The sequence below is a fragment of the Armigeres subalbatus genome, chromosome 2 (assembly GCF_024139115.2).
Source record: "Armigeres subalbatus isolate Guangzhou_Male chromosome 2, GZ_Asu_2, whole genome shotgun sequence".
In the NCBI taxonomy this organism is placed as follows: domain Eukaryota; kingdom Metazoa; phylum Arthropoda; class Insecta; order Diptera; family Culicidae; genus Armigeres; species Armigeres subalbatus.
The window spans coordinates 222,122,379-222,137,451 of record NC_085140.1 but is presented as its reverse complement, the minus strand read 5'-3'; the positions used below and the strand labels follow the sequence as shown (position 1 = coordinate 222,137,451).

Here is a 15,073-nt window from a genome sequence, read left to right as displayed (position 1 = left end):
TTTTCTGTTGGATCGCTATCTCGGCGGTCTTTACCACCGAGTTAATAGCATCCAACGTGGGCTTACCCTTGCGAAAACCGGACTGATTGCTTGACATGTTGTTCGTACCCTCTGAGTACGGGGTCAGCCTGTTGAGGATGATCATCTCTAGCAACTTGCCCGTCGTGTCTATAAGACAGATTCGTCAATGCGCCGATGGGTCGCCCGGCGGCTTCATGGCCTTTGGCAACAACACCAATTTCTGCCTTTTCCATCTTTCGGGGAATCTACACTCATTAAGGCATCTCTGCATAGCAGGCCTGAACATGTTCGGGATCGCTATAATTGCTCCCTTGGGAGCGCTTTTCGAAACTCCATCAGGCCCTGGAGCTCTGTTCGTTACCAGGGCCACCGCGAGTAAATCTTCGTTCGTCACTGGAGCCACCATTTCGGCCGCACGGGCATAGTTTGTATTCAAAACAAATTTTCCGTTGCTGATTTAATCATTTTAATGTTACTTTCGAGCATAATGGTGTTAAATTGTTTATTAAAAATGTATAATTTTTATCTTTAAGAATACACGGACGGCTTGTTTTCATAAGAAATTGCAGACATTCTTAAATGTAGAGCCATTCCTTCATCCAAATCTTAAAAATGTTTTTTATTCAATAAAACCATTGGTAATAAAGCTATCTATCTGTGTGTAATTACATATTGGGAATAAAAACAATAATAATTGCAGAATTTAAATATGACCCATCTTGCCCCGCTGTTTGACCCATCTTACCCCGACATTTTTTGATTGACAGAAAAATTGATTTCTACTTTAATGGTTCAAAATGAAATGAAGAGTGGATTTTTTGTTGTTTCTTACTCCTGGCTTACAGATTATGAGATATTTTTATAGATCCACATTGAAAAGTTGAATTAAAATGTTTCTGTTTTGAAGCATTCAGAAAGAAAATACTGCACCTACAGGTTGGATTTAGCAGATATAGCGTATGGGAATTCGATTTCACCGATTTTTGTGCTTATGATTCTAATTTGTATCAATTTCCAATTCATTTACAGGACCGCCGTATGTCAGAGCTATTGGTACTGTTAAAGCAATATCTGGAGAGAGTAAGGAAATTTACTGCCCATTTTCTGGTTATCCAATTGAGCACATAAGATGGATGCGCAATGGTTTAAATATTTCTTCAAGTAAATAACGAAAAAACATTAACTGAGATGCCGAATATAATTTTGTTTAAAGATTCTAGGTTTGTGGTAGCAGATATTAATCATGGAGGAACATTGCTAATTCATCAAGTTGACCCACTTCAAGACAAAGGAGCTTTCACATGTATCGTTTCTAGTCCTAATGGTGATGAAGCACGTCGAGAAATACAACTTTTGGTGAACAGTAAGTAGAGTAGAAGGAAAGATAAGAGCAAGGATTGAATCCAAAGTTGAATGAAAATCTCTGTATACATATACGATATGCAGCATACCACGAGAGGCTTCTTTCGCAAGCTGTCACGATAAAGAACTGATTCAAGATGCTATACCTCATGATAAATTTCTTTTAAGGGCCGATGCCCACGTAGCGTTTTTTCAAGCTGCGTGCACGCCGCGTCCACGCAAGGTACCCAGCATCAAATGTAGTCGTGCACACGTTCACGTGTGCATTGCTCCATTTGATGGTGGGTACCTTGCGTGAACGCGGCGTGCACGCAGCGTAAAAAACCGCTACGTGGACATCGGCCCTAAAAAGCTCCAAACGCGGGGAGCATTGGTTCTGATGATGCATTTAAACTTGTTCTACACAGCTGTAGGCCATCACTTCTCGGTGGAGGCTGCCTATCGTATTCTAGTTTTTCGCACTTGTATACAAGTTGGGGTCTCCATGGCTACTGCAGTAGCCTTGCGAGTAAAGGCGTAGGCCAATTCGGAGATGGCGAGTTCGATTCTCGGTCCGATCAATGATGTTTTCGGGTGGGAAACATTTTCGACTCCCTGGTCATAGACACAATATACATACTCAAGCAATGGCGGGCATAAAAAAGCTTTTAATTAGTAACTAAGGAAATGATAATAGAATACTAAACTGAAAAGCAGCCCCAAGTTCCAGTTGGAATGTAGAGCCATTGTAGAAAAACAATAAGAAGATACAAATTCGATAAATTTGTTTTCATGGCTTGTTATTATTGGAACAGTTTTTGCCTTTCTTTTATCGTTGTTCGTTATCTATTGGGAGCGATGTCTGAAAACCGTGGATAGGAGAAAAGTGGGGTTCATTGCGGCCGTGGTGCAGTCATTGGGGCCCTTATAATGCATGCGAGAAGATTTCGGACGGAACATACCTTCACAGGTACATGCTGCGGATTGACAGCATGATAAAGCACCGTTCTTCCCAGCAATCGATTTACCCACACTATCGTAGCGGTGGTTTGCTGGGGCTCTAGTTTGAAATCCGTAGATCTTGGCCCCTAATTAGCGGGGTCCCACGTCCGATCCTCGTGCTACGGTTTGGTTGGGATCACCATCGACTTTGGCTGACGTTCCTTTGCTGGGATACTTTTCGTCTGGGTAGGACCATGTTGATGGAGTAAGGCTGGACGGTGGGTCAAGCGCTAAATTTAAGGTGACGTCCCTAGAGCTCGCCAGTCGCCACCTCTAAAACTTTCGTTGCCGCTCAATCGCCACGTGTGGCCCTTGAGGATGTTGTTAATCCCAAAGAACTGCATACGGATAACTATAAACCTGGGACGTCAGATAAACATTAGAGGAAAATGCATTAATTACGTAATGCAAAAATTGGGCATTTTCAACCCCCCCCCCTACCCCCTATGTCACACTTTTGTATGAAACGTCTGAAAATTTTGGCCAACCCTCCTCCCCCCTCAAAGCGTTACGTAATTTGTGGACGCTCCCTAGTTTATGAAACATTCTCTGGAGTATTAATAAGCTAATACGCGAATATTTGTTTAATGGCCTTTTCGACACATAGTTATACGAATACATTGTTAACTTTGAGTTGAGGAAAAAATATATGTGTCAGTGAAAAGAAATTGAAATTGTTTTGAATTGTTTTTTTTTTATATTGGTTTTGTTCATTAACTTCTTAGGAAACATCTATAAATTACTGTCTGAAACTCGATTATGCATATGCACAACATGTGATAGATTGAGTCCAGAAAAGGTATTGAAGGGTAAACGCTCCCTTCGGTGGGGTTTGATCCCACGAAACCAGTACGTTAGACTGGTGCTTCCACTACTAGGCTACGAAGGACCTCCGTCGTCCTCCGCAGCTTAGCGGATACTGATGAAACCAAATTCCCAGCACCGGGCACGTAGCCGAACTATCGCAATACATTTTAAGAACTAACTCTCTCCTATGTATTTTGGTACAATGCCAACCAAGTAGGATGAGTATTTAGTATTGTCTGGCCCCTACACACTTGATTCATCAGCAACGGCGCTGGAGTAGGGTTGTGTGAAATTGTGCCAGTTGGTCGTCAGATCCCAACCCGACCACATAAGCAAGAGAGATCGCCACTCGAGTCCACTACATTCAAAGTTAATTGCCTATGTCCCGTGTATTATACCAGCCGTACTGGTTTCGTGGGATCAAACCCCACCGAAGGGAGCGGTTACCCTCCAATACCTTTTGGCGATGCATACAAGATTTTCAGATGATCAATATAAAAGTGTGACTAAGATGGGAGGGGTGGGGGTTAAAAATAGCCAATATTTGCGTTACGTAATGAATGGATTCATCCCCTTACCGATAATACTTTTTTGCGCCACTGTAAGCGCCTCTGTGCTGGCAGCGGCGGATAGGAATCGGGGAGTTCGTGGCCGTGCGGCGTGCGGCGTCAGTCGTGTAAGCGTATGTGCGAAACGTAGAGTGTGGGTTCGTTTCCAGCCCTAGTAAGGAGTAAACTTTTCATAAAGTGAAAAATTCTCTATTGATCCACTGGGTGTTGTGTGAATTTCTTGTCCGTTGTCTAATGCTAGATATTAATACAGTTCTGCATAAGAACCGTACACAGAAACTGTACAATAATTTATGCGGGTTTTAAGTATGCAGTCTGTTCGACCTTTGGTCGAAGACGGGGATCCTGTCTTTTAAAATAATAAAAAGCAGATGCGCCAATGAATAAATGATAAAACAAGAACGAAACAGGGTCAGGGTTTTCACAAATGCCAACCTAAAATTTGGAAGGAACAAACTGAATTAGGTAATAACAACACACATATTGGTTTGAAACCAGCATAATAAGGCCGTTACAAATATTTAATTCAAATTATGTCCTACTGGTCTCCGAAAAGCCAAGGGGAGGGGGGTCATGAAAAATGAAAGTTAAAATGAAAAATAAAATCAAAATAAACTTCTCTCAAATTCTTATTTTTTGGGCAAAAAAATCCGAAGGGGGGGGGGGAATAATTTATTTTTTATATTTGTATCGGCCTAACTATGGAAACAATTTGTAATATTAGTTTGAAACAGAATTATGAGAAAAACTTGATGCAACCTCTAACCTTTTATAAAAACATCGACTTTCGTTTTATAACTAACGGGAATTTTTTGTTGTTTCAAGCTAAGCAGGGGTTCCTCCGTATATTAACATACAATTTATACCTTTTCAGGCCCACCTGTAATTGAACCGTTTTCGTTTCCAAAACATATCAAGGTTGGCGGAAGAGCTCAGTTAACCTGTTCAGTATCATCCGGTGATATTCCTATTTACTTTAGCTGGAAAAAAGATGGAATGCTGATTTCACCCGGATTACAAGTAACGGAGATCAAGGATGAGTTTTTCACCCTTTTGATATTGAAGGAAATTTCTGCGAAACATAGCGGAAAATACACATGCTTTGCTCTAAATGCTGCAGCACAAGTGAATTATACTGCCGAACTTCTTGTCCAAGTCCCACCGACTTGGAAACGGGAACCAAATGACCTTTCTGTAGTCTTAGGTAACACGATATCAGTACCTTGTGAGGCAGAAGGATTCCCACAGCCTCGCATAACATGGTTAAAAGGTCAAGGCAAGACATCTGAACAGTTTCATTCCATACCATCGAAGAACAATTCCCTCAGTGTGAACTACGCAACACCAACAGATGCAGGTAAGATGCCATTTATTATGAGGACCAAGTTAATGTAAATTTAAGGACAGCATCTCGGAATCCAAAACAAAATTCACTCGCGTTTTCAAAGGCACACCACTCAATATAAAAGGTAGAGAGGCTTCCCTAATAAAAACTGGTTAAAGTTAAATGAAAATTAAAAAAAAAATTAAATAATGGACAATTAATATGGCGAAAATAGAACTCCGCAATAAAAATCCAATTCGACTAGATGTTGTTAAGATTACAACTTGGTGGAATTAAATGTAATAATATTATCATTTCAGTAGAAAACCGAATTAGCCGCCAGCGAAATTGGATTTTTCTCACAATCCATACGTTAAATCTAATTTCGGATGTGGTGCGCTGTATAGCGCATCACCAAATGAAAACAGCGCACCACTTCCGAAGTTAGGTTTAGCGTACGGTTTGTGAGACAAATCCAACTTCGCCAATCGCCCAATTCGGTTTTCTACTGAATTGATAATACACTAAACTCCATTATGACAGGTTAAGACATTCCTCTAAAAGAGCCTAATAATTTTCTTGAAATAATTCTCGTTTTACGTTTAACAACATTCAAGCAATGTTGTATCTTGGTTGGTCAAGTGGAGTAACGTTTTAAAGTTCAAATTTCTAACTTTACTGCCTAAATAAAGGTCGATTTCTTCATCTCAGCTTAGGCCTTAAGCCATGTTTGAGCGTGTGGGTAAACACCGCTTAAGCATTAAGCGGAGGTGAAGAAATTGGCCCTAAGTAATACAACTAAGGGCCAATTTCTTCACCTCCGCTTAACTCTTAAGCGGCGCTTACCCATAGACTTACACATATATCATAAATTCAGTAGAAAACCGAATTATAGCTGCTATCGAAATTGGATTTTTCTCACAATCCATACGTTAAACCTAATTTCGGAAGTGGTGCGCTGTATAGCACATCGTCAAATGAAAACAACGCACCACTTCCGAAGTTAGGTTTAACGTATGGATTGTGAGAAAAATCCAACTTCGTTAGCGGCTATAATTCGGTTTTGCACTGAATTGATAATATATATGTATAACACCTCTTTATGTTTTCAAAAAAATCAAAAATTTAACCGGTCAGCCCTGAATCACAATTCTTATGTTAAAATAGGCTCAAGGTGGCTCAAGTTGATTTACTGTTTTGGTGCTGCTTTCAATTTTGAAAAAAAAAACTAACAAGAGATATAAACGCCAAAAATCATCGCAACAACATCTAAACAGAAGCTATTGGTGTGCTCTACAAGTCTTGCAATTCGTTTCGTTTACGTTTGGACCATGTTAAAGTGATTTTCAGGCTTTTAAGTGCATAAAAACACTGTTTCCCCAAAAAGTTGATGTTAAACAATATTCTTGAATTTATTACAAATCATTGATGATTTATTACATTATTCTTTCTTTTTTTTCCTGGACATTTGAGAAATATACTTGTTGATATGCGATTAACGGTTAAGTTCTTAAAAATCAGAAGCTGAACATTTACCATAAATCTACACGTTAGGATTTCTTCAAACAAATTGCTCGAACAAAGAAGCTTTGATTTCATTTGTTACTACGATACACTCGATGGTAAAAGCATACAGATATATGTGGTTCAATGAACCATATTTTGAAGTCGTTTGTTTGTTTGTTTGCATCAAATATCATCGAAAACCAATGCTTCTTTGTTCGAATGACTTGTTTAAAGAAATCGTAACGTGTAAATTTATACTAATGAATCACCTGCTTGTGCTTACAGCGGCACACTTTCTGAAATCAGTATGGCGAAAGGCATCTATAAGGTTCGATAGAAATAGAAAAAATAGAAAATCAGCCACTGCCAATATTTCATTGCTCAGCTTCTGATTTTTAAGAATTTAACGGTAAATCGCATATCAACAATTATATTACTCAAATGTCCAGGGAAAAAGGGGAATAATAATATAATAAATCAGCAATGATTTGTAGTAAACTCAAGAAATTTGAAGAACAACGACTTTTAGGGGAAACAGTGTTTTTATGCACTTAAAAGCTTGAAAATTACTTTAACATGGTCCTTTAACATTTTCATCTAAATAGTAGCTTCTAAATTTATCATTGATGTGGAAAGTGAATATTTTGTGCAATTAAATAATTGTGTGACATCGAAAACGATTTAAATTTTTAATTCAAGCCACAATTTTCAATTTTCATTTGCCCTTGAATTTTAACATACATGGGGCAAGTGGGATATATTTGAACAACATTTTCGATAAAGCTATTTTAATTGTTTTTAGATGGTTGTCTAGTGAAAAATAAATTCGTCATTCATGTATCATATGGATCTGAATCAGATGCAGTTTGATTTCTTTGTTAAGAAGTATTGTACAGTTAATTACCAAATGTGTATTTTACATTCTGAAAATTATCTCCCGCATAAAGAAGAGCAATGGCTATAACTATGCGATATTCTCCCGCTTACAGTGAAAATAATCTATTTATTCTATAATAGGTCAACAGGATTTGTCTTGTGTTTTGTTATTTTCAAACTTCGCATCAGATTTTCAGATAAATAAAGTGCTTAACACATAAATTGGCTATTTTGTTCTCAATTAATTGCATTTTATTCGGCAACTGTGCCGTACGAAAACCATTTTTTTGTTAAATATCTTGGCTGTGCATATGCACAGCACATGTTTCGAAATGGACAAATTGATATGAAACTTGCGAAATAGAATCCACGTGTCTTGGAGGGACTCGAACCCTCAACCTCCTACTCTCTAGATAGGCGTGATAACCCCTACACAACAGCACAACTTAAAGGTCACGTGCGGAAAAGCCATCAGAATCCAAGTACCAACCTCCACCGCGGTTAGCTCTCTTTTTTGCAAATTGAATATATTTCGGATGCTTGATTTTCCAGTCTCCACATGTGCTTTACTGTTGTATATCCACAGTCAAGCGAGTGCACATTGTTTATTAAACGAGAGGATCACACAAGGGTTATCACGCCTATATATATATATATATATATATATATATATATATATATATATATATATATATATATATATATATATATATATAGATCTCGATTGCGTGTGAACCAATTTTACTGAAAATTTGACCAGAGCTCAGATATAACTTGAATTTCACCACACCTGAGTTCCGACCATATTGATTCATAGGGTAAACTTTTTTTTTAATATCTTGAATTCTATAGGTTGTAAACTGATGACATATTCAGCAAAAACGCGTGTTTTGGCAATACAAAAAGTTTGAGGAATATAATTGTACTTGTAGAGTTGTTGTTTTCAAGATATTATAAAATCAATTTTTTACCCTATGAATCAATGTGCTCGAAATTCAGGTGTGGTAAAATTCAAGTTATATCTGAGCTCTGGTGAAATTTTCTGCAAAATTGGTTCACACGCAATCGAAATCTAGATCTCCAAAGCTGACCATTTTGTATAAAAAACGGCAAGTGGGCTTTTTATTATGCAGGTCACTGTATATATATACCGTGGACCCCCGATAGTTTGAACGGTACCTCATTCAAATTAACGGGGTTCATTTTTAATTTGAACTTCTGGTTACTCTATTTGCATCAGAAAAACTGGTTTCTGGCTGGTTTTTGATACTGCGTTCCGTTTCACGATGGTCCATTTTTCATTTCTCGATTCCACGCGGTAAATGACGTTTGAACCATTTTTAATTTGAATATATATATATATATATATATATATATATATATATATATATATATATATATATATATATATATATATATATATACCGAGGATCTCCGGTAATATGACCTGATGACTTGCCAAAGTTTTATAAAGTTTTATTCATATATATATATATATATATATATATATATATATATATATATATATATATATAACTGAGTGTTTTGTATATTTGCAATTTGTGATATGATATATGTACATATAGTACAAATAATAAAATTGCCTATACATTTTAGGATACTACATGTGCGAGGCATCTAATGGAGTTGGCACTGATCTTTCAAAAATCATTCATCTAGATGTGAATGTTGCAGCTCATTTCGACGTACCTGCTAAAAATATGTCTTCAAGACGAGGCGATACAATTACACTGGAATGCTTGGCCTTAGGAGACGACCCTATTGAAACTGTTTGGTCCCACATGGACTCCCGGATAGATTTCAACACTTACAGGTAAAAGTTTATTTAGTTTATTTATTTTATTTGTATGTACAATAAATATCACGTTTAGCCGGTGTTCTATTGAATCGCACTGAGCGTCAATAAAAAATACCCATTTTTGCCAAAGTTTTCGTATAGGCAACAGATTAAATTAACCACAAATAATATCGAATATCCCTGAAACCCTCAGCTGAGGCCACCATACAACGAATGTATGAATGAATAAAGAGCTCCACACATAGAATACGCTTGCGTTGCGTTAGACAGTCTCCCATTGATAAATTGTCAAACGCAAAGCAAACGTGTCCTATATGCAGGGCTCCTAAGGCCGATACAAATATTAAAAATAATCCCCTCGAATTTTTTTGCCCAAAACAGTATTTTGAAGGTGTAACAAACAATTTTCGGAAAATTTCGAGTTTTTTTTCTTTTTAATGGTCGTGGTGGTCGGTTGTCGGCACCCTTTTGTTCTTGGTTCATAACTTTTGCCCAATTGAATAAAGTGATATTTGCATACCAATGGAAGCCTATAGACATAAGCCGATGAAGAAATTTGATTCATTTAATCTTTCAGAAAATTTTAAAAAGTAGTTTCGCTAGGTGATAGTTTTATGCCGTGTATAAAAATGTGGTTGTCGGCACCTCGGTTCAATTTTCATTTGTACTCACAACCTGGCTAATAACCTGAAATTAGGCAATTAACTGTGATTTGTTTTGATATTCCCTTCACGGTAACTGGAATATACTCTTTTAGGACTATAAAGTACGCATAATCCAGGAAAAGTGGAACTACTCCTAAAAGGAGTATATTTCGTTTACTCATTTATGAGTATATTGGACATACGTCAAAATAAGCATACTTTTACTCCTTTTTGTAAAGTAAAAAGTGCGCATTTTTTACTCCGAAGAAAATAAAAAATGTGTATTTTTTACTCCTCAAGTTATTATTCTATGCATAAATTTTACTCTTCAAATGTAAATAATTTGTGAGATTTTCAGTTGGATTTTCATGTTTTTTTTATTTTTCTAGTTTTATGGTATTTTTACAATGTATTACATTTAAAAGTTTGTATTTATACATTAGACTTTAAAAAGAATCGGTATGCCTTAAACTGATTTGAGTTGCGTATTGTGTCCGCGTAACTTAAACGGCTGGATGGATTTTCTTCATTGCTTGAGCATTTTTTTTCGTTAAATGTATAATAATATTCTCGATGCCACTACGCAGGATAACGTCTGTTGGACCAGCAAATGAACATTGTTTTATTTGTCGTAAAATGATAGAGTTCTTGCCGTAACTGGCAATCATCCTATAGTGTACTTCTTGCGCATCTGAAAGATGAATCGATGACAAATAGAACTTATTTAATTTTATCCATGCTTAAATGCTTTCCTTACAATTATATTCCAATCCGAGAAGGATACTCCATTCGGGTAGGTTCATCGAAGAGCTGTAGCCCATCAAGTATCAAGTACATTCCGATCAAGGTGATTTGCTGATAGCATCCGGCCAAGCGACGATGAAGTGTCGAATATCGGGAGTCCTCCAACAAGAAACCTTTCAATGAAAATGATTGAGTTTCCAGAAAGCAAGGAGATTATTTTTACTTACCAGTTTTGCAAAAATTTCCTGTACACGTTCATTATCAAAACTCCACTAAAAATTTAAATTTTTCTAAGAATTCTAAACAAGCAATTAAAGAAATAACCGTAAAAACATTTCGGCAATGACAACAGAAATTTTCTTTTCTTGCTGAAGACTACTTTTTACGCATTTTTAATGCTATTTCCATACTCAAGAAAACGTGAAAAATACCCCTCGAAAATAACTTAAAAGTATGCATTTTTTGACGTATAGGCAATATTCTCTAAAGTGATTAGAAAGTACTCTTAAAATGAGTATTCCAATATAACCGTGTTGGGAAAAGGGGTGCCGATAACCAAAATTAGCAATCATTTTGAAAAATGAAAATAAAAGATTAATTGCGAACGCTACGGTGGCATTCAATATTGAATCGCAAAAAAGACTGAATTTACTTTGTTAATACGTAATAAATTTACCTTTTCAATCGATTTACGTTTTGTAACACTAAGCAAATAAACGAAAAAAAAACTTCTGATTAGGTTTTCACTTGATAAAAAATGTTTTTTTTAAACGAAACATAGGCATCTGTTTGGATCGGTACTCGGCACAAAAAACATTTTGGGGTTGTATACAAGACACGACCGCTCGACGTAAACTATACGTAAAACCAAATATAGTACACTGAACCAATTATTCCCCTCTATATAGAAAAGAAGGAACCATCCCACTGACTTTACTACCCAACTGGAAGGGTTTATTTTCGGCATGCAGTCTTTCAAGCAAAGACTGCAAGCCGAAAATAAACCCTTCCAGGTAATCCAAATTCAGTCGTTTACAAACATGGCAAACTACTACCCAACTTTAGCAGCATCTCCCACTCTGTGAGGGAATAAGGACCCCTGTCTAGCAGCTGGGCCCCAGTTCAACAATTAATAATACCCTAAAAGTAGGCAATTACCAAGGATTGGAACGCGCTTTATAGGGGATGCATGATGCCTGAAACAACTAAAATTTTCAATAGTTTAGCGTTGATACTCAAAAGTTTCTATACTACTGGCAAATTGGTAGATAGTTTGCGAATCGATTAATATATAAACCTCGCTTAACTTTTCAAAAGGACCTAAGTAACATTTTTTCATGAATTAATTTGAATAGCGCAATCAACAGAACAACACAAAAGCTATTGATTACAGTATTCAAATTAATTCATGAAAAAAATGTTACTTAGGTCCTTTTAAAAAGTTAAGCGAATCTTTAAAATTCATTGAAAGATAAAGGACTTATTAATGTTACAAATCTTATATGATTTCGTGACGGTCCCCAATTTTGAAATTTTCATTTCACACCCTGTATCCGAGTCTTCCTCTTCATCGAAAAAATATTTGGTAGGCGTAGTAGCGGACACCTTCCTACATAACCGGTACCAAATTTGGTTTAGTTTTTAATTTTTTACTTTAGTTCATGAAAAGATCCTAATTTTGAGAAAACGCGCGATAGATGTCTTTCACCATACAAATTTCTGGCGGTTCTCATGTTGGCTCTTTGCGCATACACGCTTAAAATCAATAACACAGAGATATGTTTGCTTAACACAAAACGGATCTAATGCAGAACAACACCTATAGATGAGCGACAGTTACACAGCCACAAAAATAGCTCGTGTGGTTTTATTGAAGCTTGGATTTCAATATTTTCAACAGTATGTAACCTGCTATGCCGTTCCATTGTAAATATGTGTAAATATTCTTAACTTCTTTTTATTATTATTTTCATTAAAACTAGTATAATTAGATTATAATATGCTTGAAATCAAAGCTTAAATAATTAAAAAAGGAGAAATATATAGAAATAGAAATTGGAATAAAATATATAAATATCGACAACATGCACTATCCATAATCCTTGAACATCCCCATCCCCATCCTAAAACCACCACACCGTTATCCATGAATTGCCACAGTGGACGGCGACTGTCATCGTACGTCTCTATACCACGAAAGCGGAACCCCTTAAAAGGGACTGTCATCGTGGGAATCGGTCTCTAATAGGTGAACTACTCTCGAATAAAAAAGTTGTGCCGCGAATTTAATCGAAAAAACCTATTCCCTTTTCGTACTCTATAGGGAACAAAAGCGTCAGTGTGACGCCGGAGTGAAAAGACAGCCGCCCCGCGTCTGAAACCGCGGCGGGTTCGGTCACCGACAACGTGTCTAACTCGGGAAGTGAAAGTGTGACGCCGAATAGTGAAGACAGCAGGTCCGCGTCTGCAACCGAATCGGTTTGTTCGACCATCGACAACGTGTCCAACCCGAGAAGAGAAAAGGTGACGCCGGATTGTAAAGCCAGCGGATCCGCGTCTGCAACCGGACCGGTTTGTGCGAGTATCGTCAACGTGTCCAACCCGAGACGTGTAAGCGTGAATCCGGATTGAACAGCCAGCATCTCCGCGGCTGAAACCGAACCGTCTTGCCCGACCATCGACAACGTGTCCAACCCGAGGAGCCTGGAGACTGCATCCGCCTAGTGAACGAATCGGTCCATCGGAGGCCCGACTCTCGACCCAGCTCGTTGGTTGACTGATGGCATATTGTACCCGTCGGACGGAGAAGAAAACCCCAAGCTCGACCCTCTGCTCTGACCCCACCGTTCTAACCACCCGATGCCAGCATTTGCGAAGTGTGGAACCGCCCTCCATCCGCTTACAATGAAAGGGTTCAATTCTCGTGGCATCCCGTGGCAGGAAACGACGGTAACAGCAAAGGTGTGTAGATTCCTCCATTTCCTTGTTACCCCCCCTTGTATTATACAATGGAAGAGCATGTAAATTAAAAGAACTATAGAATGAGAACTATTTTATTTTCTTTATCGAACTATTAGTCCTGCTTAAACGTAACAATAATCTTTTTATCGGTTGCTCCACCTTGGTTTTTATTCAAGGGAAGTCCTTCCGCCATCTAATCCTATTCTTTCTGAAGCTCTTATTAATTATACGGCCCTGAGTCCCAGGACAAAATCCTGGAAGAGGACAATAGGTGTCCTGATCAATAAAATAGTCTTACAAGTATTTGGTTCCTCATGAAACAAGGAAGCTGTACAAACGTTTACATGTTAAAAAGGACCGTTATCACGTCCGTACGAGGCATTTTTATGCCTGTGTAACTGTCGCTCATCTAGGTGTTGTTCTGCATTATGTCCGTTTTGTGTGAAGCAAACATATCTCTGTGTTATTGATTTTAAGCGTGTATACTATCCAGTTTTCCGCGAGCGGTAATGGCCGCCAGCTTGCCTGCAGGTTAGTCTCTGATTTGACATTTCTGGAGGTCAACTGCACCCACCGCTCCGAGCATTCTGACCAATGTGGCATGAAAGAAGGTGATGATTAAGTGAAGCCTTTTTATATACCACATTGATCAAAATGCTCGAACCCACCGTGCAGTTGACCTCCAGAAACTGGGTAGCGCATAGATGTGACAGCGGCGGGTAGAAAATCAGGCACTGATCCTGAAAATCAGACAAAAATCCTGATTTATGGGACATTTCCAAATTTATCCGTTTGATTTCTGTTTGTTTCAATGAAAAAAATATCACAAAATGTCACTCAAAAAGCTGCTTGGTGCGGTTTTGCAGAACCCCGACTATCTGTATAAATAGAAGTAATCACAGCCTAATTATCTATATCACTTTTTTATACTGAATGTTGGAATTTCTCGTAGATATAGCATTGTTCAAATGAAAGTTGAAAATGGCGTTCGATCTCAGCTATCGATAAGCCACACGGAACGATATGACTCAGGGAAATATGTATGCGCAGCGGATAATTCATATGGTTCAAGTGAGCATGTTATCCACCTTGCCGTACAGGAACGGCCCGATGCTCCATCAGATTTAGAAGTATTGGAAGTGGGCAGTAGGCGGGTAAGACTATCTTGGAAACGTCCATACGATGGAATGTCGCCAGTGCTCAGCTATCTAGTTCAGTATCAACCCTTACGAAATGTTAAAGATTATTCGGGATCTAAGCTAGATACAACGTGGGAAAATCCATCGGTCGTTAACATAACACTGTCCAAAATAAATGAGGTCCACAAGTAAGTATTTATGTTTTTCGTACAATCAAATTCTTCTCAACAAAATCTACCATATTATAATGCTGCACCTACTGCGTCCTTGAGTATGAGCTTTTTTCTTTTCTTTAAGATTTTATTTTCGTATTTTTTGTG

At 37.8% G+C, this 15,073-nt stretch overlaps 1 protein-coding gene across 1 annotated transcript in view; it reads left to right on the top strand.

Annotated features, from left to right (window-relative positions):
* The window catches only part of LOC134211720 (cell adhesion molecule Dscam2-like), a 164,322-nt gene that overhangs the window by 100,701 nt on the left and 48,548 nt on the right, over nucleotides 1-15,073 (top strand). Inside the window, 5 exon segments of the mRNA XM_062688883.1 lie at nucleotides 1,051-1,186; nucleotides 1,188-1,384; nucleotides 4,615-5,097; nucleotides 9,064-9,280; nucleotides 14,567-14,941. Of these exon segments, the coding sequence (XP_062544867.1) occupies nucleotides 1,051-1,186; nucleotides 1,188-1,384; nucleotides 4,615-5,097; nucleotides 9,064-9,280; nucleotides 14,567-14,941 (1,408 nt within the window).